This window comes from Palaemon carinicauda, chromosome 28, assembly GCF_036898095.1.
Source record: "Palaemon carinicauda isolate YSFRI2023 chromosome 28, ASM3689809v2, whole genome shotgun sequence".
Classification (NCBI taxonomy): domain Eukaryota; kingdom Metazoa; phylum Arthropoda; class Malacostraca; order Decapoda; family Palaemonidae; genus Palaemon; species Palaemon carinicauda.
The window spans coordinates 48,123,096-48,149,393 of record NC_090752.1 but is presented as its reverse complement, the minus strand read 5'-3'; the positions used below and the strand labels follow the sequence as shown (position 1 = coordinate 48,149,393).

General features: G+C 45.2%; 1 protein-coding gene across 1 annotated transcript in view; it reads left to right on the top strand.

Moving 5' to 3' along the window:
* Positions 1-23,355, top strand: part of LOC137621805 (major facilitator superfamily domain-containing protein 9-like) — an 86,607-nt gene extending 63,252 nt beyond the window's left edge. Inside the window, exons 4-6 of the mRNA XM_068352312.1 lie at positions 12,007-12,138; positions 22,650-22,779; positions 23,177-23,355. Of these exons, the coding sequence (XP_068208413.1) occupies positions 12,007-12,138; positions 22,650-22,779; positions 23,177-23,355 (441 nt within the window). The remainder of the gene's footprint in view (positions 1-12,006; positions 12,139-22,649; positions 22,780-23,176) is intronic.
* Positions 23,356-26,298: the final 2,943 nt, after the last annotated feature.

The following is a 26,298-nucleotide window of genomic DNA, read 5'->3' as shown; positions in this document are numbered from 1 at the left end:
CTCCGCCTGCGCTCGCTCCGCCTGCGCTCCCTCCGCCTGCGCTCGCTCCGCCTGCGCTCGCTCCGCCTGTGCTCGCTCCGCCTGCCAGGCGTACGATGTTGAGCCACGTTATGAGTTTACTGATCCCAGTGGTGTGCAGCTCCCTCCGCCTTCTTTAAGGCAACCTCAGCAATGGGAACAGGAGGCTTATACCTCTCTTCCTCCGCTTCCACTTGCTGTTCCACCAGTGAGGCAACACTCGCTTGAGGTACAACAACCTCTCCCATCCATGAGTCAGTCTCCTCAGCTCTCGCTGCAGCGAGCTCAACCCTCCTCAAGGCAAGCAACTCAACACCTTAGCCTTGCGCCTCAGGAGCCTCAACTTGCGAGACTTTTACTGCGTTCTGCGCAGCCACTACCTTTTCGCTCTCAGCTCACACCGCAGGAACCTCAACTCGTTCCTCAGGAACTTGCTACTGCGCATCCGCCATCCACTCAGCAAGCGCAACCCTTGAGTTCAGCCACTCATGCCAGGAGTCAGCCTCCTCCACCCATGCGCCTACCTTCTGCTATTTCCTTTGATCAGCCTTTGCAGACTGAGCCTCAGGTGTTCCCTCAACAGAGTCTTGAAGAGGAAACCACAACTATTGTTGTTCCAGCTCGTTCTGACTCTGCTGTTCAGCATACCTTACCTCCATTTTCAAACATTATGATAATGGAGGTTATTTGTATTACTTATAAAAATATATTTGTATTCCTTGCAATATATTTTTAACAATATCGCAAAATATGGCAAAAATATGAATCATGAGTTATGAATGTAAGGTAAATATTATGTTGATATTAAAACCCCATGCAAGCATGCATAAAGCACTCTAGCACTGGTCATGGAATTTCTGAGAAATGTTAAACGCCATGCACACGCTCTGCTTACCTTACAGCATGCTCTACATACAGCATGCTCTGCTTACAGCATGCTCTGCATACAACATGCTCTGCATACAGCATGCTCTGCATTCAGCATGCTCTGCATACAACATGCTCTACATACAGCATGCTCTGCTTACAGCATGCTCTGCATACAACATGCTCTGCATACAGCATGCTCTGCATTCAGCATGCTCTGCATACAACATGCTCTACATACAGCATGCTCTGCATACAGCATGCTCTGCATACAACATGCTCTGCATACAGCATGCTCTGCATTCAGCATGCTCTGCATACAGCATGCTCTGCATACAGCATGCTCTGCATTCAGCATGCTCTGCATACAACATGCTCTACATACAGCATGCTCTGCATACAGCATACTCTGCATACAACATGCTCTGCATACCTTACCGCATGCTTCTCAGTCACACATCTTTGGTTGTTGCCAACTCACTAGACTGTCAAGCAGTTTCATAACGTTGCCTTCTAGTCTGCTGCTTTTGCACCAGTGAAACCCTCACTGAGAGAACTTAGCTTTTCTAGGATATGGTCCCTGTAGATGAGAAAGTTCTTTTCTCCCTCCTTCTGATATTCCCTTGAGGACTCTGTCATTTGGAGGGAGCCTTTAGCTGCGTAGCCTCCTATGGACTTTTATTTAAGCATAACATGCTTCCAGGGAAGGTAATGGTTCCACTTCAGTCGCTAATCCCGTCTGTTACCACACCTGCTCCCATAGACCTTGAGCTGTGTTGCAAGACATGCAGTCCAAGCTTAGTCCTTGTTAGAGGATTTTTTTGTTTACGGAGTCATGTGTCACGGGGAAGACGTTCAACAACCAGCAGAAGTGACTTGTTGTGACGCAGTGCGGCAACCTCAGCAACCCGATAAGGAGTTATCTGTACGGCCCAGAGTCTAGACAGATTCGGGTTGTCACTGTACTTCCTTGCTTGCCCATGGTTGACAGTTCACAGACTGTGCAGCAGTACCATGATCTTGTGTCCGGCTCCGCAGACGACTGGCTTTTAAGAGCTCCCACAAGTCGTCGCTGTCTGGAGATTTTCAAATGGACTATGGATCTGACCAAGGAACTGGGCCTCCTGGTCAATTTTGAGGAGTCTCAGCTCGTCCCATCCCAGACCATTGTCTCCTTGGGTATGGATCTTCAGAGTCGAGCTTTTCGGGCTTTTCCGTCGGCCCCAAGGATCTTCCAAGCCCTAGAATGCATCCAGAGCATGCTGAGAAGGAACCGATGCTCAGTCAGGTAGTGGATGAGTCTAACAGGGACACTTTCATCACTGGCCCTGTTCATCGTGTTAGGGAGACTCCACCTCCCCCCCCTTCAGTATCATCTAGCTGCTCACTGGATAAAGGACATGACGCTAGAGACGGTCTCAGTTCCTGTTTCCGAAGAGAGGAGGTCTTCTCTCGCGTGGTGTAAGAACAGCTTTCTTCTCAAGGAAGTCTACCTTTGGCTGTTCAGAAACACGACCGCCGTCTCCTCTCGGACGCATCAGACACGGGCTGGGGTGCGACTTTGGACGGACAAGAATGCTCGGGAACATGGAATCAGGAGCAAAGGACACTTCACATCAATTGCAAGGAGTTGTTGGCGGTTCATCTGGCCTTGATAAACTTCAAGTCCCTCCAGCTTAACAAAGTGGTGGAGGTGGACTCTGACAACACCACAGCCCTGGCTTACATCTTCAAGCAGGGAGGGACTCTTTCGTGGAAGTTGTTCTAGATCGCAAGGGACCTACTCATCTGGTCTAAAGATCGAAAGCTAACTGGTAACGAGGTTCATTCAGGGCGGTATGAATGTCATGGCAGATCACCTCAGCCGGAAGGGTCAGGTCATCCCCACAGAGTGGACCCTTCTCAAGAATGTTTGCAGCAGACTTTGGGCCCTGTGGGGTCAGCCAACCATAGATCTGTTCGCTACCTCGATAACCTAGAGACTCCTGTTGTATTGTTCTCCGATTCCAGACCCAGCAGCAGTTCACGTGGATGCTTTTCTGCTGGATTGGTTCCATCTCGACCTGTATGCATTCCCGCCGTTCAAGATTGTCAACAGGGTACTTCAGAAGTTCTCCTCTCACAAAGGGACACGGCTGACGTTGGTTGGCTCCGCTCTGGCCCGCGAGAGAATGGTTCTTAGAGGTACTGCAATGGCTGGTCGACATTCCCAGGACTCTTCCTCTAGGAGTGAACCTTCTAAGTCTACCTCACGTAAAGAAGGTACACCCAATCCTCCACGCTCTTCGTCTGACTGCCTTCAGACTTTCGAAAGACTCTCAAGAGCTAGGGGCTCTTCGAAGGAGGCAGCCAGAGCGATTGCCAAAGCAAGGAGAACATCCACTCTCAGAATCTATCAGTCTCAAGGGGAAGTCTTCCGTAGCTGGTACAAGACCAATGCAGTTTCCTCAACCAGTACCACTGTAACCCAGATTGCTGACTTCCTGTTATATCTAAGGAAAGTAAGATCCCTTTCAGCTCCTACGATCAAGGGTTACAGAAGTATGTTGGCAGCGGTTTTCCGCCACAGAGGCTTGGATCTTTCCACCAACAAAGATCTACAGGACCTCCCTAGGTCTTTTGAGACCTCAAAGGAACGTCGGTTGTCCACTCCAGGCTGGAATCTAGACGTGGTCCTAAGGTTCCTTATGTCATCAAGATTTGAACCTCTCCAATCAGCCTCTTTTTAGGACCTCACATTAAAAACTCTTTTCCTCGTGTGCTTGACAACAGCTAAAAGAGTAAGTGAGATCCACGCCTTCAGCAGGATCATTGTTTTCACATCTGAAACGGCTACATGTTCCTTGCAGCTCGGTTTTTGCTAAACGAGCTTCCTTCACGTCCTTGGCCTAAGTCGTTCGAGATCCCAAGCCTGTCCAACTTGGTGGGGAATGAACTGAAGAGAGTACTTTGCCCAGTTAGAGCTCTTAGGTACTATCTAAAAAGGTCTTAACCTTTACAAGGACAATCAGAAGCCTTATAGTGTGCTATCAAGAAACCTTCTTTTCCAAGTTCTAAGAACTCAGTTTCTTACTATTCAGGCTTCTGATTAGAGAAACACATTCTCATCTGAAGGAAGAAGACCTTGCTTTGCTGAAGGTAAGGACACATGAAGTGGGAGCTGTGGCTACTTCAGTGGCCTTCAAACAGAGCCATTCTCTGCAGAGTGTTATGGATGCAACCTATTGGAGAAGCAAGTCAGTGTTCGCATCATTCTATCTCAAAGATGTCCAGTCTCTTTACGAGTACTGCTACACCCTGGGACCATTCGTAGCAACGAATGCAGTAGTAGGCGAGGGCTCAGCCACTACATTCCCATAATCCCATAACCTTTTAACCTTTCTCTTGAATACTTTTTATGGGTTGTACGGTCGGCTAAGAAGCCTTCCACATCCTTGTTGATTTGGCGGGTGGTCAATTCTTTCTTGAGAAGCGCCGAGGTTAAAGGTTGTGATGAGGTCCTTTAGTATGGGTTGCAGCCCTGTATACTTTAGCACCTTTGAGTTGATTCAGCCTTCCAAGAGGAACGCTGCGCTCAGTAAGGAAGACGATCTTATTAAAGGCAGAGTAACGGTTCAAGTCGACTTCCTTACCAGGTACTTATTATTTCATTGTTATTGTGGATAACTGATTATATGAAATACGGGATACTTAGCTATCCTTTAGTCTTGTACACTGGTTTTTCACCCACCCCCCTGGGTGTGAATCAGCTACATGATTATCGGGTAAGTTTAATATTGAAAAATGTTATTTTCATTAGTAAAATAAATTTTTGAATATACTTACCCGATAATCATGATTTAATTGACCCACCCTTCCTCCCCATAGAGAACCAGTGGACCGAGGAAAAAGTGAGGTGGCGTCAACAACAAGTACTGTAGTACCTGGCCACAGGTGGCGCTTGTGAGTACACCCCCTTCTAGTATAGTGATAGCTGGCGTATCCCTCCCGTAGAATTCTGTCGGGCAACGGAGTTGACAGCTACATGATTATCGGGTAAGTATATTCAAAAATTTATTTTACTAATGAAAATAACATTTTATCTTCATTTCAAAACTTGAACTCGTTTTGGATAGATTTTATTATGGTGACGAAGAGAGTATGGACTCTATTTCACTTTTAAATGGCCGACCCTTCCCTTAGACGGAAGTGTTGGTGTCGAAGAGAGTATAGACTCTCTTTCACTTTTTATGACCCACCCTTCCCTTAGACGGAAGTGTGTTTAGGTTTTTGGTAATTTTGCTTAACAAAGTTATAGATTTATTTTATATCTCTCCGCCATTTATAGGCCTCTTCGATTAACTTTCCATTTATTATAAACTTATAAAAATTAATTTTTATGTTTGTTTATATGCGACCTTTCCTAATAGTAGGCGGTCCTTACTTGGAACCGAAGTTAATTAACATTGAGCCCGTCATATCGTTTTTCCTGTTAAGAATTTATGCTATTTTAATTTTAATGTTTTTGAAAGAATTTTTTTGATAGTCTCGTACTGTTTTCAAAGTTGAACTAACGTTTTGTTTAGTCTCCGCAGTTGTTGACGTTCAGAACGTTCAACTTGCGCTCTATCGTTACGATAGAGAGAGAGAGTATTTCACGGTTTCACGTTGCAGTAAGAGTAAACCGATTCTAGCGTTTCGTTCATTCTTTCTTAGCTTAAATGGTTTTAATTCTAATAAAGGAACTTTTTATTTGGGAAACCTTTCAGTTTTTTTCCTTTAACAAATAATATGTTTTAACGATATATATAATTGGGCTCATCTCTCAGGTTCCAAGTCAAGAGAGAGAGAGAGAGATAGAGACGGAGGGAGAGAGAGGAGGATAAACGTTTCGTTCAAGCGGGTAACGTTGTTCTCGTTTTTTGCTCTTCTCCCTAGTCGCTATAGGGGAAGAAGGTAAAACGTTTCTAGAGTTTTATTCTTGTTCCCAGGCTTTATGCGGTGAGAGATTTTAAACGTAGTTTATTTGATCTAGTGTTTAGTCTCTTTTCCAGCCACTGAATTCTTTATCTTTCATTATGTTTTTCTGTTACATTGTAATACTGTTTTCGCAATTACTACCTTTTAATGAAGGATAGGATTGCGTGTTTCAGGTACAAACCACTTAAAGTTTCGAGTTCAGTGAAATAAGTGCAAACAGAAAATCAAAAGTGATAAAGTGATATGCGCAAAGTGTTACAGTGTTGCGTTCGAGGGTTCGTCTGTTCGTGCCAGTTGTTCACCTAGTCCGATACCTCTTACAAGCTCCCAAGCCCAGGGGAGAAGTAATGTCGAAGGACTTATGGGTTCCACAGGCCTTGATCGACGAACAGACGTTTCCCTCCGTGGTTTCGGGTGTATCTACACACGTTGCCGACGTGATCACCCCACCCACACAAAGACGAGAGAGCCCATTTATTCCTCGTCTGCGGAAGAGGTTTCTCGCAGAAACCATGGACCAAATCTTGCAGCTTTTAAGTGCAAGTCGGTCCCTTCCGCGCAAGTCCAACGGCCTAGGTGTAGCCACTGGGTCAGTTCGGACTCGCTGCAGTACGACAACTGCACACCTCCCAAGAGAGGCAAGGTGGTACCGCAACAGGCAGTAACTCCGTCTGTTGCCGCACCAGCTGTTTTAGACCCTCAGTCACAACGGACAGTAGCTCCGTTTGTTGTTGTCTTTCATAGACCCTAGTGGTCCATGCTGCAGACTATACAGTCTCAGCTTGCTCCTTCATGCAGGAGTATCGTGCTGGAAGGTTGACAATGCACCTGTTAACCTACAACCCGCCAAGGTTGTGCGCTCAGCAGATACTGCGGCTGCCTGCTCCCACCCTCCACCTGTGAGAGCTCCACCACCGATGCGCAGTCCACCCTGCCAGACGCATGTTCTTGCTGCACCATCTGCTAACATGCGTGAGCTACCGCATCAGCAGTGGGAAGGTTCTGTAGAGCTGCCGGGTTCCAGCACTATGCGGCATTCTCCGCAGCCTATGCAGCATGCTCTGCATACCTTACAGCATGCTCCGCATACCATGCAGCATGAGCCGCATACCTTACAGCATGCTCCGCATACCATACCGCATGCTCCTCAACCCACCGCAGCCCCTCCCACGCACCAGCACTCTGCTTTTGTTGTTGCCAGCTCCCACACTCCGACTGCGGAGAAGGTTGACGATGCACCCGTGGGCCTACACCTCCCACGGTTGTGCGCCCGGCATGGCTTCCTGCTCTCACACTCTTGTTGTGAGAGCTCCTCCACCCATGCACAGTCAACCCTGCCAGATGTATGATGACTCCCACACACAGAGCACTCCGTTGCCGTGCGTGAGCTACCACAAGCTGCCGTGTTTTGACACGGTGTGTCAGCCTCCGCAACACACTGTGGTTACCGCCACTCGCCAGCAGCAAACTAGTCAGTCAGAAGTTGAGGCTTCCCCACACAACTTTGGTTGTTGCCAACTCACAGACTGTCATACAGTTACATGACGTTGCCTTCTGGTCTGCTACTTATACACCAGTGCTGTATGTCCTCACGCTCCTGTTGTGGTTGACAGTTCAGTTTTTGACAGTTCACAGACTGTCAAGCAGTTTCATAACGTTGCCTTCTGGTCTGCTGCTTTTGCACCAGTGAAACCCTCACTGAGAGAACCTAGCTTTTCTCGGATATGGTTCCTGTAGATGAGAAAGTGCTGTTCTCCCTCCTTCTGATATTCCCTTGAGGACTCTGTCATTTGGAGAGGAGCCTTAAGCTGCTTAGCCTCCTATGGACTTTTATTTAAGCATAACATGCTTCCAGGGAGGGTAAATGATTCCGCTTCAGTCGCTAACCCCGTCTGTTGCCACACCTGCTCCCTTAGACCTTGGGCTTCGTTGCAAGACATGCAGTCCAAGCTTAGTCCTTGATAGAGGATTTTTTACGGAGAAGACCCTTCTTGCCAACGACCTTCCTACCGGTTGGTTGTACGCCCTGTTGACGCTGAGGTATCCTACTCACGTCCGCCAGTTGAGATGGTTCCTCCACCGGTGCGACCCATTGTGGGTTGCCAGTCGCACGTTGATGTTATGCTACTCTCGGAGGTGGTTGTGGACGTTCAGTGTGTCACTAGGAAGACGTTCAACAACCAGCAGAGGTGACTTGTTGTGACGCAGTGCGGCAACCTCAGCAACCCGATAAGGGGTTGTCTGTACTACCCAGACAGTCTAGACAGTTTCGGGTTGTCGCTGTACTTCCTCGCTTCCCCATGGTTGACAGTTCACAGACTGTGCAGCAGTACCATGATCTTGTGTCCGGCTCCGTCACGCATCCACCAGTGCGACCGGATTCAGCGAGTCAGACGTTGCCCACTCCGTTGCCGTTTCCTCATCAGTTTCGGATGAGGAACCCTCTGATGAGGACATGGCTGAACAAGAAGATCAATCCCCAGCCCTGCTATCCATCCAGAAGATGCTGAAGAAGGAATACGGCCCTGTCAGGCTGTGGATGAGTCTGGTTAGGACACTGTCATCCGTGGTGCATTTGGTGTCACTTGGAAGACTACACCTCCGTCCTCTTCGGTTTCATCTAGCTCTTCACTGGAAAAGGACAAGACGCTAGAAGCGGTCTCGATCCCGGTTTCCGGAAGATAAGTCTGGTCTAACCTGAAGAAAGGACTTTATCAACCTTTTATAGGGTCTTCCCCTGACTGTTCAGACTCCCAACCACGTTCTCTTCTCAGACGCATCGGACGTAGGCTGGGGTGCGACCTTAGGCGGTAGGGAATGCTCGGGATTATGGAACTCGCGTCAAAGGACAATGCATTTTAACTGCAAGAAGCTTCTGGCAGTAAGTCTGACCTGGAAAAGCTTCAGGTCTCTCCTTCAAGACAAAGTAATGGAGGTCAACACGGACAACTCCCTGCTTTGATGTTCATCTCCTAGCAAGGAGGGACCTACTCTCTGACATGGTGCGAGTTCGCAAGTGACCTCCTCTCCTGTTCAACAGGTCTAGACTTTTCACTAGTAACAAATTTCTTCCAAGGCAACTTGAATGTCTTAGCAGTTTGTCTCAGTAGGAAGGGACAATAATTCCAACATATTGGACCCTCCACAGAGATGTATGCAAGAGACTTTGGGTCACCTGGAGCCATCCAACCATAGATCTCTTCGCAACCTCGATGTCCAAGAGGCTCTCAACAGACCCAGCAGTGGTTCTTTTAGATGCCTTTCTACTAGATTAGTCTCATCTAGATCTATATGCATTCCCTCCGTTCTAGTTTGTCAACAAGGTACTGCAGAAGTTCGCCTCTCACGTTGGGACAAAGTTGACACTAGTTGCTTCCCTCTGGCCCGCGAGAGAATAACTTACCGAGGTACTTCGATGGCTAGTAGACGTTCCCAGAACTCTTCCCCTAAGGGTGGACCTGCTACGTCTGCCACGCGTAAGAAGGTACTCCAAGGCCTCCACGCTCTTCGTCTCACTGCCTTCAGAGTATCGAAAGACTCTCGAGAACTAGAGGTTTTTCGAAGGAGGCAACCAGAGCGATTGTTAGAGCAAGGAGAACATCCACCCTTAGAGTCTACCAATCGAAGTGGGGAATCTTCCTAAACTGGTGCAAGTCAGTATCCGTATCCTCGACCAGTACCTCTGTAACTCAAATAGCTGACTTCCTCTTATATCTGAGAAAAGAGCGATCTCTTTCAGCTCCCACTTTCAAGGGTTACAGAAGCATGTTGGCATCAGTCTTCCGTCACAGAGGCTTAGATCTTTTTAACAATAAAGATCTACAGGACCTCCTTAAGTCATTTGAGACCACGAAGGAGCGTCGTTTGGTTACACCTGGTTGGAATTTAGACGTGGTTCTAAGATTCCTTATGTTAGACAGGTTCGAACCACTTCAATCAGCCTCCCTGAAAGATCTCACCTTTAAGACTCTTTTCCTGATATGCTTTACCAGCTAAAAGAGTCAGTGAGATTCATGCCTTCAGCAAGAACATCGGATTTTCATCCGAAACGGCTACATGTTCTACATCTTGGTTTTCTAGCCAAACACGAGCTGCCTTCTCGGCCTTGACCAATATCGTTCGTTATTCCAAACTTATCGATATGGTTGGAAATGAACTAGAAAGAGTATTATGTCCTGTAGAGCTCTTAAGTTCTATTTTAAAAACCTTTATGAGGCCCGTCTGAAGCTTTATGGTGTTCAGTTAAGAATTCATCTTTGCCTATGTCAGAGAATTTTTTATCCTATTATTTTCAGACTGTTAATACGAGAAGCTCATTCCCTTCTGAATGAGGAAGACCAAGCTTGGCTGAAGGTAAGGACACACGAAGTTATAGCTATCACAACTTCCGTGACCTTTTAATAAAATAGATCTCTGCAAAATATTTTCGACGCAACCTTTTGGAAAAGCTAATCAGTGTTCGCGTCTTTTATCTTAAGAATGTCCAGTCTCTTTACGAGAACTGCTACACTCTGGGACCATTCGTAGCAACGAGTGCAGTAGTGGTGGGGGCTCCACCACTACAATTCCCTAATTCCAGAACCTTTTTAATCTTTCTCTTGAAATATTTCTGGGTTGTCCGGAAGGCTAAGAAGCCTTCCGCATCCTGGTTGATTTGGCGGGTGGTCAAATTCTTTCTTGAGAAGCGCCTAGATTAGAGGTTGTGATGAGGTCCTTTAGTATGGGTTGCAGCCCTTAATACTTCAGCACCTAGGAGTCGCTCAGCATCCTAAGAGGATCGCTAGGCTCAGTAAGGAAGACGTACTTAAAAAGGCAGAGTAATGGTTCAAGTCGACTTCCTTACCAGGTACTTATTTATTTTATGTTTGTTATTTTGAATAACGGCTAAAATAAGATACGGGATACTTAGCTTCTTTGTTAACATGTATGCTGGTCTCCACCCACCACCCTGGGTGTGAATCAGCTACATGATCATCGGGTAAGATTAATATTGAAAAATGTTATTTTCCTTAGTAAAATAAATTTTTGAATATACTTACCCGATGATCATGAATTTAAGGACCCGCCCTTCCTCCCCATAGAGAACCAGTGGACCGAGGAGAAAATTGAGTTCTTGTTGACAAGAAGTACTTGAGTACCTACTCACAGATGGCGCTGTTGTGTACACCCCCACCTGTATAGCGATCGCTGGCGTATCCCGACCGTAGATTTCTGTCGGGCAACAGAGTTGACAGCTACATGATCATCGGGTAAGTATATTCAAAAATTTATTTTACTAATGAAAATAACATATATATACAGTATAGCAGTTTATAATTTTATTATTGTATATGCTGTGAAAAATATTTACATAATGGGAAAACTAATCCAAATATATATAATTCAATGACTGAACATGCAACAGCTGGCTGAATTGTCTTGACCAGTTGCTGAATTTGTAGAATATCTGCCTGCACGTATTTTGTTTTCTTTTCCATTTGAGGCTTCCACCTTATATTTGTTTTGTGATGCTTTTTAAATGTATACCATTTGTGGTCTGTTTGTGTGTTTTTAGTTCTCGTTAAAAGGTCCCTGATGTCCGAGTATAGTAAGGTGTGTGTTTAGTTCTCATTGAAAGTCCATGGTGTCTGAGGATAGTTAGTTGTGTTTTATCTTTTAGTGACTATGCAAGATGGATCAGATGTTTCAGAACTTGGATGTGTTTATATCAATTGTTTGTCCCTGTATGTCACAGTACTGCTTATCTGTTTCCTTTGTTTTCATATTAACAAAAATGTACTATCATGGTTTTCTTCTTTTATTTTGTGAGATTAGGTTGACTGAAGATGCTGTTTTGCAGTGTAACACCAAATTTATGTAAAGCTTCTTTTAGATTGAGTTGGTGTTGTACACGTTTTTATTCAAGTAGTTTTTCTAATGGTGTCTCATTTTTTTTTCCAGAATATTTGTTGTTTTTATGTCTTAATGATTCCTTTTGTGGAAATATTTTCTTAATTATACCATAGGTCTGTTGGCTGGTATATACTGCTTAACACCAAGGAATGCAAGTTTTGCAGCATTTATTGAATAATTTTAAGACAAGGTGCATGATCTCAGCTGACATGTTTGCAGTGGCAGTTCATTTCAAAGCTTTTTTGGCTTTTACTGTTGAAGTGTTTCCAGGACTTGGTTGGTGCAAGCTTAATCATCCCTTTGATCATCATTCAAGTACGTGATCTTGGCACCTCTCCTGTTGTAGCAGGAGCTATTAGTTCCGTCTATGGCATATTGCAGCTAGTCACCGGTCCTGTGATGGTAAGTGTATTTCTTTGTGGTGTTAGCCTGCTTGTGTGTTTAGTTTTTCGCCAGTCTTTGTTGCATGTTCTTGCTCAGTGCTTTTGAAGATTAGAAGGGACATCATAAGTGAAGTATAAGTTTGTGATGCAACATTCTGAAAATCGTAAAATATTGAATGTGGCTTTAGATTGGTTATTTTAGATTATCCTTAAAGATGTTTCAAGCATTTAAGAACCTGGGGGTATTTATCTGACAATAAATAGAAAAGCTGCTTTTTTTACCTTATAATTTGTTGAAGGATGATGACCAGTACCATATTTCAAAACATTAGGAAAGAAGGAAGAATGGTTGGTGCTGTTTATCTTGTCCAAATCTTTAAAAGGAAAGTTTTTTTATTGCTTTATAGAACTGTTTCACACAAAGTGTGATTAGTAAACATTACAACAAAAGAATTATGAACCGTTGGTTTATGAATGGTGATGAAACATCACAAGAATAATTGTATGAAAATATGCTCCTTTTCTAGGGAGGAGCTTGTCTTTTCCAGATGGTGGGAACTTATAGTTTGTCACATAAATTATTTAAATTTTAATTTCATTGAATTTTACTTGGCAGTCGTCATGTTTTCATCATCGAAACCTCGGGCTTCCCGACCTCTAATTAAAACACAGAAAATTTACCTCCTCTCTTTTACTCTCCAATCTACCCTTCCTGCATATGGACCGGCCTCTCCAGCTCAACTTGATTTAGTGTTTGAAAATATTGTTAATTTGGCATAGTACGATAATTTGAGCTAGAGTAGGATATATTTTTTCTGCTTTTGAATACGAATATTTGCCAAATTATTTTGACAGATATGGCTGAATAGCTCGAGTTGGTAATACAAGAAAGTGTCCAGTGGTAAGAAGAAGCCACAGACTGCATAGTCACTTTGATATGTGGGAGGTAGAGTAAGTCTCAATTTCCTGATTTTAAGAATTATAATGTTTGATATTACAACCCAATTCGTCTCACGGTATGTTTAGCCGGTTTTATCTGATGTAATGTGAATACAAGCCCCGGTAGGCTATGATAAGAACCGGGGTTAGGCCTGATTATTGTCAGACATCTTGTTAACAAGAGTAATCTGGGTGCTGATAAAGGGTTAGTGATATTCTGTTTAAGAAAGAAAGAAGTTGGATTTTTAATAAACAGATACAATATCTATGTTAACTGCTTTTACATATTCATGACACTTGTTTGTCTTGCTTACTAGAGGTTTTAGAAAACAAAATTCATATATGTACAGTTAAATATATGAATACAGTACCATATGATAATTATTCTGGGGATACTTCACATCCTACTACATTTTACATGAAACCAAATAATGGGGTTTTTCATCTCGGCCTATGTTGTGGTCTCAGAAGAGAGATCCAAGTAGGGCACCTAAATTAAATTCATCATACTGGAATAAGAGAATGATTTTGTTCTTCCATATATCAGTATAAAGGTACAATAGCCTCTTAAGTTAGATGCTTTAATGGTCTTGTTTTCTGATGAATCACAAATACACCATATTACAGTTTACACCTAAATTCTTTCAAGCTATCTGACTGACAGCACTTGAAAGTCAGGTCAAGAGATTTACCTAAAAATATACCACATCTTAAAAGGTTGCAATCATCATGATAATGTAGGTTATGTGTATAAGTGTCTGGTATTTGAGGTGCTACTCTTGAATTGTAACATTTGGCACTGGAAGCTTTAGATATTTTAATCTAATTTTGCTTCTCATACTTCAAGATTCACCTTTACACTTGCCTACAATACCCTCATTATTATTTCCTTGATTGCTCCAATCTGCTGTTTGATTTCTGGTCCCCTTAGTTTCTGCTTCATCTTCATTGATTTTAAATATTCACCTGTCCATGCATCTCATTCCATCTTTTTAACATTTATGAGATCTCAGGCCCAGCCTAAGAGTATCTTTCACCTCAAAATTTAGCAGTCTTGACTTATGGTTGTAGATTTGTTTGTCTAATATCTTTGAAAGTGTTCATGAAGTTTTGGCTGGCATTCCCAAATTGATTTGTGAAACATGAGGAAGAATCCATAACTGGACTTTATTTCTAAGTCAGATGCTGCTGCTCATTGAGAGAGATGCATTTGTATATTCCGTTAGCTTATGAATTTGCCTCTTAGCAACTGGACTGTCTCACTCAACCTCATTGGGAATATTTTAAACTAGGCTTTAATTTATAAATACGTTTTCCATTGACACCAATTTTCTCTCTCAGAAAACATTTTGGAGATAATTAGATTAGAATGAGTTATAAGAGGATACAGGAGGTTTACTATCATTTGACTTAATACTTGAGGTGCAAGTACAAGGAAATTTTTTAAACTTGAAATTGTTCCGTAACCGAAATACAAACCACGCTATTTACATAAGGCTTACTTTCGGCGTAGCTGAAATTGACGAGCCATTAGATTTTAACGAGGTTTTACTACCCCCGCGCTAGTTAGCAGGGGTAGGGGAGGGGTAGCTTGCTACCCCTCCCCCCTCACACACCGGTGAAATGTCTCACTTCACTTTTGGCTCGGACGATGTACAGTCATGCCTGTCTTTGTCCTCGCTTGGCAGCCATTATATGTTTTGTTTTTACTTAATCACTTACTTTTCTTATACTCAATATATATGTAAACATATTTTTGTGTTTATGGATATATTTGAGTATAGAAATCAGTAAGTTTCCTTTTCAGAGTTCGTGCTTGTGTGTGTGGTGTACGATATCTCCGTGGAGCCCTCGGCAGTTAGGCCACCACGGTGTAATTTTATGGGTCGCGATCGAGTTTGACTACGGTCTCTCTCTCTCTCTCTCTTGAGGTCGTTCACCCTTTACTACGTTTTACCTTTACTACGTCCTGGGTAGCTTCCTTCCCATGTGGGTGGGGTTGCTACGCCGTACATTTTATCTCAATTAGTTTATGAATCTAATTGTATTTGTTAACTTTTCAGTTTTTTGTAGAACGATTCCTTTCGGGGTTTTCGTTCTTTCTTTAGTGAACATTCATATTTGAATTAAATAATTATAATTGTTATAATTCAGTGTTTGTTACAGCTCTCCTTTCGTGAGTGTAAGTGGTTTGAGGGCACGTGCCTGTTGTGTAATTCTTGTGTTTCTTTTCCCTCGGGATTCCTCTTCGGAGTCTTCCCGGGGGAATGAATGTTAACTAATGACTTTTGTTTTTTATTATTCACAGTTAACGATCTAGTTTCGTTTGTGTAATGTGACAATGAAGCCGAGCTGTCTTGTTGGGGCCTGGGGAGTCTGCTGTTGCTGCCTCACCTATAGATCTTCATCAGGGGCGTGTCTCCTTCTCCTGGAAGTGCTCCCGTGACGACTGACAGCTCTCCAGTTCATTTTAGAACACTGAGGAGGCTCGCCTCCTTGGGTGGGTAGCTTCCCTTCCGAGGGAAGTTTTCCCGTCCAGGCTTGAGTTTTCTTCCCTTCGGGAGAACACCTCTTGCCTTTATTTTGTGGTATTCGTGCGACTATGCTCTTGGTGCTGAGTGGTCGCACCTGCGGTTACGCTCAAGGGGCTGAGCAATTGCTAGAGCCCCTCTTCGGAGGATTGCTCTGTTGGGTCACTTGCTGACCCGTCTCTTCTACGAAGTGTTCCTCTTTCGTTTGCGAGGGAGGACACTCATAGAGACTCCTCTTCGGAGGACTCTTCTGCTGTTGTTGCTGATGTTGCTGAAGGCTCAGTCCCCTTGGGGGGGGCTTCCGAGCCCTACGGTCTCTCCTGCGAGTGCTTCTCCCCCGGGGGGAGTTCACCACAGAGACTCCTCTTCGGAGGACTCCGTCTGCTGTTGTTGCTGTTGTTGCTGAAGGCTCAATCCCCTTGGGGGGGCAGCTGAGCCCTACGGTCTCTCCCGCGAGTGCTTCTCTCCCGAGGGGGAGCGCACCACAGAGACTCCTCTTCGGAGGCCTCCGTCTGCTGTTGTTGCTGAAGCCTCTGTCCCCTTCGGGGGGCAGTTGAGCCTACGGTCTCTCCTGCGAGTGCTTCTCCCCTGGGGGGGAGTTCACCACAGAGACTCCTCTTCGGAGGACTCTGTCTGCTGTCGTTGCTGTGGTTGCTGAAGGCTCAAGCCCCCTCGGGGGGGGGGGGGGGGGGGGGGCAGCTGAGCCCTACGGTCTCTCCCGCGAGTGCTTCTCCCCCGAGGGGGAGTGCACCATAGAGACTCCTCTTCGGAGGACTCCTCCTGCTGTTGTTGCCGAGGGCTCAGTTTCCCTTTGGGGACAGCTGATGCCTACGGTCTCTCCTGCCAGTGACTCTTCCCCTCGAGGGAGTTCACGTTCAGAGACTCCTCTTCGGAGGTCGGAGGGTGTTGCACCTGTCCGAGGTCGTCTTCATTTTTGTTCGACGTTCGCCGCAGAGGACCCTCCTCGATGAGTACCGACCGTTGCAGCTGCCTATTCCTGCTAGACCTTCTAGTCTTCACCTCCGTTCCTGGACGCAGATGCGCAGTGGGCGCCAACTCACCCCATTTACTACGGGCACCGATACCTTCGGGTCTAAGGGACTTATTCCTCAGTATGGGTAAGCCCCTTAAGTGCCAGATTTTTTCCTGCGCACCAACGTTCTCCTGCGTGCCCGCGCGTAGTAGCGCTCTAGCGCTCGCCTGCTGTGGACCACGATCTCCGGTAATTGAGTCTCGCCGTAGATCTTCTTCATGCTCGCCAGCGCTCACCTGTACTTCTGTCCTTCTGTGCGCCAGCTCTCTTCAGTACGCCAGCGCACATCTGCGTGCCCTTTCCTGCTACGCGCCATGGGCGCCAACGGTTTCCTGAACGCCCACGATCGCCTGCCTGCCAGCACGCATCAGCGCTCCCCTTCCTCATGCACTTGCGCGCCTTCTGATTAGCGCAATGCGCGCTAACGCCCTCTCGTCCACGATCTACCAGATCTGGGCGCAGGCAAGGAGTTTTCCTTCGCCTTCTCGCCGACGACCTTCTCTAGTCTCTTACACGTCGGCGATCTCCTACGCGCCCGCGCGATTTGTCACCTGTGCGCTAGCGTTTTTTTACGCACCACCGCTCGCCAACGCGCCGTCGCTTGCCAACGCGCCATCGCTTGCCAACGCGCCATCGCTTGCCAGCGCGCCTTCACTCGCCTACGGACTATCGCTCGCCAAGACGCGCCATCGCTCGTCAGCGCGCCATCGCCCGACTACGCGCCATCGCCCGACTACGCGCCATCGCCCGTCTGCGCGCCATCGGTCTCCCAGCCGCCTGCGCTCGACCGCTCGCCCTCTCGACCGCTCGCCCTCTCGACCGCTCGCCCTCTCGACCGCTCGCCCTCTCGACCGCTCGCCCTCTCGACCGCTCGCCCTCTCGACCGCTCGCCCTCTCGACCGCTCGCCCTCTCGACCGCTCGCCCTCTCGACCGCTCGCCCTCTCGACCGCTCGCCCTCTCGACCGCTCGCCCTCTCGACCGCTCGCCCTCTCGACCGCTCGCCCTCTCGACCGCTCGCCCGCTCGCCCTCTCGACCGCTCGCCCTCTCGACCGCTCGCCCGCGCACCCATGTTCACCCGCGCGCGAACCAGGAATGAACATTCATTCATTCCATCGCGCGAGCGCCAGCGCGATTCCCGTCAGTGAGCTATTGCTCGCCAACGTGCCGTCGCTCGCCTTCGCGTTATCGTTCGCCTGCGCACTATCGGATGTCGACCGCCAGCGCTCGCCCTTCCAACCACGCTCGCCCCCCCTTCTGCGCTCCCTCACGCACTTTCGTTTGCGCGCTCTCGCGCCCACGCACGGGCGCATCCACGTTCGCCCCAGCGCGAACCATCGATTTACCTTCGCGCGAGCACCAGGGCGATTGCGACCGCGATTCCCGTCGAGGTTTCGCAACACGGGCAACCTGTCGAGTCTTCTGGAGCGCGTACTTCCAGAACACGGTCTTCACCCCGTAATGCAGAGCATGACATGTGCAAGAGCGGGAAGAGTCTTCAGGGAGGTCTGAACAACATTCTTCTTTCCAGAACTTGGTTTAGCCCTTCCTCCCCATCGTTCCCTGGAAGGGTCTTGCCAGGGAGTTTTTCTTTCGAGATTTCTCCGCCGGGCAGGGGGGTGACTGGGTTAGCCCTTCCTCTTCACCATTTCGTGGAAGGGGCTTACCAGGCCTTTCCCTCTCCGATTGCGACCCGAGGATTGGTACAAGGAAGCTTCAGGAAGATCACAGGCACTTTCCTTCTCTCGGGCTCAAGCACCTTTGCATTCCGTCGCCAAGTTTCGAACTTGCGGGCAAACTCGATGTTGGAGCATCTAGACGCAGTGACCAAGGGCTTCCTCTCGGGAGTCCCATCCGTGGATGTCGACAAGCTCAGACACTCTTCTATCCTTGGGAAGAGCTTGTTTGAGCCCAAGGACAGAGAAATGGACAGCTGTTGTGTGGAGGAAGTTGAATCCCATTTTCACTCCTCCAAGGCTCTTACTTCCAGACCCTGCAAGCCTCCGACGCCTCTTCATACAGCCTAGGTTATCGGAACCGGCTTCGGCAGATGAGACAAGGTGTACAATAACGGTCCCCTCCTGTTAAGGACAGGTAGGACGGGAAGTTCTCCCGGGGAGGCATAATCCAGAGGGAGTGGCCGAGTTCACAAACTCTAGAATTCCTGCACGATCTCCGTGATCAGCCAAGGATATCGCGCCTCGCTCTTAACATCTCTCCTCCACCGACAGCGATTCCAGTGTCGCTGAGCCTCTTTGCCACGGGGTCGGCAAGAGGTTTTCCCGTTGGGCAGAGGGAGCCATGCTTTAGGAGAATGTCCTCCATAGAGTCGTCGACGGCTTCTTCCTCGGCTTCTTCAGTTGATCCTTTCTTGTTGGAAAGCATCTGAGACGGGAGTTCCGTCATCGACCTCTCAGCTTTGATCAAGTTTGTCGAACAAACTTTGTCCAGCGTGGAACAGCAGAGTCGATCAGACTGGTAGCGAGACCACAAGACTCCTTATGCCCTGGATCGAAAGGACAGGTACTTCCAGGTCCCATTCCATCCATCTTTCAGGAGGCACCTGGAATTCAGCCTAGACTACAGATGTACCTGTTTAAGATGCTGTGTGGCGATCCCACCGCAGCATCGCAAGTTTTCACCAGAGAACTCTCCCTGCTTTCCTCATGGCGACTCAGGGGCAGGAGTCCGCCTCCTTCGCTTTTTGGAGGTCTGGCCAATTCCGGTAGTCTCGGGTTCGACTTTCTTCAGCACCGAGATAAGCTTCCGGGACTTTACCAAGATTGTGGGATCATGGTAATTGGCAAGGAGCCTTCTCTACTTCTACCTCAACATCTGGAATCTAGCCATGATATTGTCTCCTTATCCGAGCCTTTCCCTTGAGTTGACTGTGGCAAGGCTGAAGAGAGTTGCAGAATCCTTTTTCAGTCAAGGAGAGCTTTCAGCCTTATCTTGGGACGTTTTCTGGGTCTCCTTTTCTCATTGACCCATCTAAGTCCCGAACGGTCGCCTCAGGATAAGTTCCCTGTTAGGCGGCCCAAGTTACGGTGGAATCAAAGCAACGATTAACCGGACTTTCTGGCCCCTATGGGACCAACGGAACGATTAGACTTGCAATGGGGGTTGACCTATGGAAACCTCTTGCATGGGAGTGGATCTTCTCGTCCTTTCCCCGCATTTGATGCTGTTCTCGGACTCGTCAAAGAAAAGGGGGGGGGGGGGTGTGGGGGGTCCCCATGTTCTGGTTCAGGTCTATGGTCAGGACCTGAAGGGTACCTCCACATCATTCAGGTAGGCTTAGAGGCCGTAGTCTGGCCCTTCTACAGATCCTACAGATCCTGCCGAGTCGCTCCGTGCGCGACAACTCCATGGTACTGGCGTATTCCAACTAGCAGGGAGGTACATTTTCATACTTTCTCATCTTGCAGTAGAGATACTGAGATGATCCGAAGTCCACTCAATACCACTATCGGCTCGCTCATTCCGGGCAGAGGGTTGTTCTCTCCGACAATCTGAGCTTAGCCTCACAGATAGAGAGTACCTGGGGGTCTTTGGTCTCTAGTAACCAGCAAGTCCTAGCCTGGGGGACCTGATCACGACAGCCTGGAACTTCAAGCTACCGCTGTTCTTCCCCCCAGTCTCAGACCCCAAGACTCTTTGGCAAGATGCTTTCCGGTGACGGTGGGGCAGCATCGACGCCTACGTCTTCCCACCATTGTTGTCTGTTGAGAAGGGGTCTCAACGAGACCAGGTTGTCGTTCAACCTTTCGATGGCCCTGAGAGCTCCGCTGCGACTATATGCAGAACGGATTCCGGACCTTCTGCATCCCGTGACGGAACTCCTGGGAGAGCTTCTTCCGCGACACAGGCTACTCAAACAACCACACTGCAACATCTTTCACAAGCCGTAACATCGATTCGGCTCCACGCCTGGAGACACTACACCACCTCCTTACAAAGAGGCCCCCCGCAACAGTCGTGGAACGGAGGTCGCGTCACCTGCGATAGTCATCCGCAGGGGTCTACCAGGTGAAGTGGAGAGTCTTCTGTGGTTGGTGTCGTGGGAGAGGTTCCTCTTCCCTTGATGCCTCTACTCCAGCAATAACGGAGTTATTGCTTATCGGCGGGAGGAAACTCTTTTCCGCTCTCGGCAGTGAAGCCTATCGCTCAGCCTTTCCCTGGCCTTCAGGCTGAAAGGGATAGACTTTTGCCTTCCCGCTGGATCTTTCTTCGCTCATGCGAAGCTACGAACGTACCTGCCTCCAGTCGGAGTGAGACCTCCATGGAGCGTGGTTCGGACTCTTAAGTCCCTTAAGAGATCTTCTTGCGAACCATTACGTCAGGCCTCTGATCGTCGTCCGTCTTGGAAGACGGTGCTCCTACTCGCTCTGGCCTCGGCCAGTGTGTGTAAGCAGTCTTCATGGTCTCGTACGACTCCGCCCTTTCAAGAGGATAGGGGGAGGTAACATTCAGGTTCACTCCTGAGTTGTTTTCTAGATTCAGAATCTTGGAGTCCCGGACCTTCGGTTCGACTCCTTCAAGATTTTGAGTCTCCGTTCTGTATCAGATGACCCAGACCTTCTCCTTCTTGCCAGTAAAGGAACCGAGGGGTTATCTTTGAGAACAGCTGCAGTTTGTCCTCACGTGCAAGGCCGATTTGGGAGCACAGGAAGGACGCAGGGTTGAGTCACCAGTATGCCCTTTCAGCCCGGATTCAAGGGCATTCATCTCGACCTGTATCCAGACCCTCCCCCGTCACGTCGCCCTACAGCCCACGATGTCGGATACATCGCAACGTCCCTCGCCTTCAAGAGGAACTACTCTGTGACGCAGGTGCTACAAGCAAGAGTCTGGAAACGTCTAGCGACCTTCGCAGCCCACTTCCTGCAGGACGTGACCCACAGGGGTACCGATACGTTTCTATCGCTCTGTGGTGGCTACACAACAGCTGGTCTAACCTCAGGCTCCTTTTTGGACAGGTAGCAGAAGGCTTAGGGCATTGTTACCAGGTTTTAGACTGCATGAATGGAAGAAGTATGTCTGGCCCTTACTTCTTTCTTCATCCTCCCCTCTACTGGGGAAAGCAGCATCCTGGTCTCTGCATAGCTGACCTCAAACCTCTGCAGGTAAACCATGCTTCCTTGTGTTCCAAGTATTGAGACAATACTGTCGCGTCCCCCATACCCTGACGAGGTGGTATTGGGAACGTCCTAACCCAGAGTTCCGTCTAGAACTCCAGGTCAACTGCTTAAGACGGGTCACACTTTCTTCCTTCACACACAAGCTTATGTAGGCCACACGTTTCCTTGCGGAGCAAGGAACTTGTGAGGTGCAGGGACTCCTTTTCTCGGGTGCGACTCACTCGGATTCTGAGTCCCCGGGTAAGCCAAAGCCAGTACGGCTGGGGACTTTCCACCCTTCCTAAGGGGTAAGTCACCCTATGTAAATAGCGTGGTTTGTATTTCGGTTATGGAACAAATGACAAATTCGGAGATAATTTGTATTTTTCCTAACCATACAAACCTTAGCTATTTACACATATTTGCCCGCCAGCCCTGTCCCCCAAGTCAAGTTCTACCTCTAAGTGAAGTGAGACATTTCACCGGTGTGTGAGGGGGGAGGGGTAGCAAGCTACCCCTCCCCTACCCCTGCTAAGTAGCGTGGGGGTAGTAAACCCTCGTTAAAATCTAATGGCTCGTCAATTTCAGCTACGCCGAAAGTAAACCCTATGTAAATAGCTAAGGTTTGTATGGTTAGGAAAAATACAAATTATCTCCGAATTTGTCATATTTGTGTTTTTTCTGATGGGTGATTTTTTCATTTATTTTAAGAAGAAATCCTTATAAATATGTTAACCTGTAAAACTTCAGTAGATGCCGAGTTTATTATTGTTAAATGAAAAGTGAATAGGATCAGCTATTGTCCCAACTTTAGATTTTTTGTAATTGAAATTTTTTTTACATTCTTATATGATATATATTTTGTACTTTCTAGGAAGTCTTTTTTTTATGCAGAATGTATATTGCAGGGCCGTTGGAGTGATATATCTGGAAGAAGGCCAGTAATATTGTTATGTATGATGGCAACAGCTGTCAGTTATATTGTCCTCGGCTCATCACAGTCCCTAGTTATAATAATTTTGGGGAGAATTATTGCAGGTATGTTTCATTTCCCTAAAATTAATAAGAAAATCCTATGTTTTCAAGAATTATATTAAAACGTGCTTTATTTAGTTTGATTCTTTGTATACGTACTGTGTTTAACTTGAAATAATTAATTTTATTTTATCATAGTTGTATGAGTAACAATTCATTATTAAATGAATGTTTGTAGTCATTCATTTTCAATATTTTCATTGATAGTACTGTGTTATTCTCTTGCTATTGTCATATGAAGTTTTTCTGCTGCTGTATCAACACTGATTTTACGAACAGTTGCTTATCGCGACAAGGTGCACATATTTCAGGTTTTGTGAAAAACAAGAGTATTAGTATTTATCATAGTTTTATAATTTACAATTATTTGTTATTAATTTTCAACAATTTTCTCTACCAGGAGTATTTAAGCACAGCCAGACATTATGTAGAGCTCTATTAGCCGATGTCACCACACCTGAAGATAGATCCCGTGTCTTTGGAGTTTTTAATGCCACTTCCAGTATGGGGTTTATTGTTGGCCCTATGTTAGGAGGTGAGACACTTGTTTCAAATCTTTCTCTACTAAAATTAAAATGATTTTTTCCTTTTATTTAAGTTTCTTATACAGTAATATGTGTAGCATTAATCTGGTGAGTGATAACTTCATATTTCATTAGATGTATTTTCATTCATATTAAATTTTTACTTTAAAGTAGCTATTTCACAAAGTGAAAAATTATCATTATTTTAATAAAGACTATTGAATAGTTCTTCTCAAGGCTACTATCAGTTTACTGTACTGTAAAGAAAATTTACGTTTATAGTACACTCTTTATAGTGTCATAATAACCCTACTCTTTTAAAGTAAGCACCAAGATATACTAATCATAGTATGAATAAATTGCTGTGAAAATCAGTGTTAATTTAATGATTTCAAGATAGCTCTTCTGAAGGGTTATCTTGATGTAAGAAGTTTTCCAAAGATTCTTATAAGAATTTTTAAGCTTTGTAATCCAATTTGTAAGTTAGTTGCTCACACTGCCTTATATAGCACACTAATTAACTAAATTCTTAAGATAAGCCATACATGGATACTTGTAAAGAAATTTTACTTGGTAAAACAGTCAGATTAAACTATTCCTTGTAAGGGGTTCAATGGTGGATGAGCTTTCCCCACTGTCTATGTTATGTACTGTATATTCTGCCTGAAACTGAAAATAGTCAAAGTCATCTTCTATGATCTTTTGTTATCTCTTAGACTTCTATTGTCACCATGCTACTCAAATGTAACTAACTGCTTATTTCTTTTTTTCATCATTTGCTGAAATTATTAAAATGTATTCACCTGCTTTTGAATACCATATCTCTATGCTGCATCCAAATTAATAAAGTGATCATTCCAATGCATTCTAGCCATCAAATTTATATTTTTGGGTTACACGTGTTCTGACCTGTTGACCTTGCAAGTCTCCATGTTACTACTGCTTACCATAGCTTTTACACATTTCATATTTTTTTTTTGTTCCCTTGAAAGTAGAATATTCTATTATATGTCTCAATAATCATCCCCAAATTTACCTAAGCTATCGATGCTCCGATTTTTATGTCCCTTTTTGTTATAAGTATCCAATCTATTATGTTACCAAGATAGCAGACATATTTTATCATCTGCAAGGTTTGCTCAGTAACCATTACACAATCTTCCTCTGCCACATTAACTTTTAGCATACATGCTGGTTATGAAAAGATTCACCTATACACTTACCTACAATAGTCTCATTATTATTTTGATTGCTCCATTCTATTGTTAGTTTTCTGGTACCCTTAGTTCTTGCTTCATCTACATTAATTTTAAATATTCCCCTGTCCATGTTTCTCATCATTCCATCTTTTTAACATTTATAAGATCTCTTTTGAATTTGCTATTAATGCCATATCTTCTTACTACAGCCACCAGAAGCCTATCTATTTGTACTCCTTTGTTGCTTCCCCATTTAATATTATTGTTCTTAAACTTCTCTTGTAGTTTTTCCATATTTCCTTTCCTCACTAGGCTATTTTCCATGTTGGAGCCCTTGGGCTTATAGCATCCCACTTTTCCAACTAGGGGTGTAGCTTAGCAAGTAATAATAATAATAATAATAATAATAATAATAATAATAATAAAGTTAATGATAATTATAATAATAATAGTAATAGCAATAATAGTAATAGTAATAATAATAATGATAATGATAATAATAATAATAATAATAATAATAATAATAATAATAATAATAATAATAGTTGTAGTAATGAATTCTGTTCTTATTCTCAATGAACACCAGATTTTATTTCAAAATTTTTATACCTTGTACTGTATATTGCTGCATAGTGTCCAGATGTTATATAGTATCAGGGGTCTTTTCTGTACAGTATATTTTTATAATTCTTATTTTTCAATATTAATCTTACCCGATGATCATGTAGCTGTCAACTCTGTTGCCCGACAGAAATCTACGGTCGGGATACGCCAGCAATCGCTATACAGGTGGGGGTGTACACAACAGCGCCATCTGTGAGCAGGTACTCAAGTACTTCTTGTCAACAAGAACTCAATTTTTCCTCTGTCGTGCCTCCGGCTAGACCTACTTGGATACGCTGTTGATTCTGGAGTTATTGTTCACGATTTGGTGATGTATTTGCTCTAGAGTTTAGCCTTCGCTATTCAGGAAGCTTTATCATTAGCTTAGCAAGCTTTTGGAATTAATTTGATTTAATTATGGTGACGAAGAGAGTATGGACTCTCTTTCACTTTTAAATGGCCGACCCTTCCCTTAGACGGAAGTGTTGGTGTCGAAGAGAGTATAGACTCTCTTTCATTTTTTATTTTATATCTCTCCGCCATTTATAGGCCTCTTCGATTAACTTTCCTTTTATTATAAACTTATAAAAATTTTTTTTTTATGTTTGTTTATATGCGACCTTTCCTAATAGTAGGCGGTCCTTACTTGGAACCGAAGTTAATTAACATTGAGCTCGTCATATCGTTTTTCCTGTTAAGAATTTATGCTATTTTAATTTTAATGTTTTTGAAAGAATTTCTTTGATAAGTCTCGTACTGTTTTCAAAGTTGAACTAACGTTTTGTTTAGTCTCCGCAGTTGTTGACGTTCAGAACGTTCAACTTGCGCTCTATCGTTACGATAGAGAGAGAGTATTTCACGGTTTCACGTTGCAGTAAGAGTAAACCGATTCTAGCGTTTCGTTCATTCTTTCTTAGCTTAAATGGTTTTAATTCTATAAAGGAACTTTTTATTTGGGAAACCTTTCAGTTTTTTTCCTTTAACAAATAATATGTTTTAACGATATATATAATTGGGCTCATCTCTCAGGTTCTAAGTCAAGAGAGAGAGAGAGAGAGAGAGATAGAGACGGAGGGAGAGAGAGGAGGATAAACGTTTCGTTCAAGCGGGTAACGTTGTTCTCGTTTTTTTTTGCTCTTCTCCCTAGTCGATATAGGGGAAGAAGGTAAAACGTTTCTAGAGTTTTATTCTTGTTC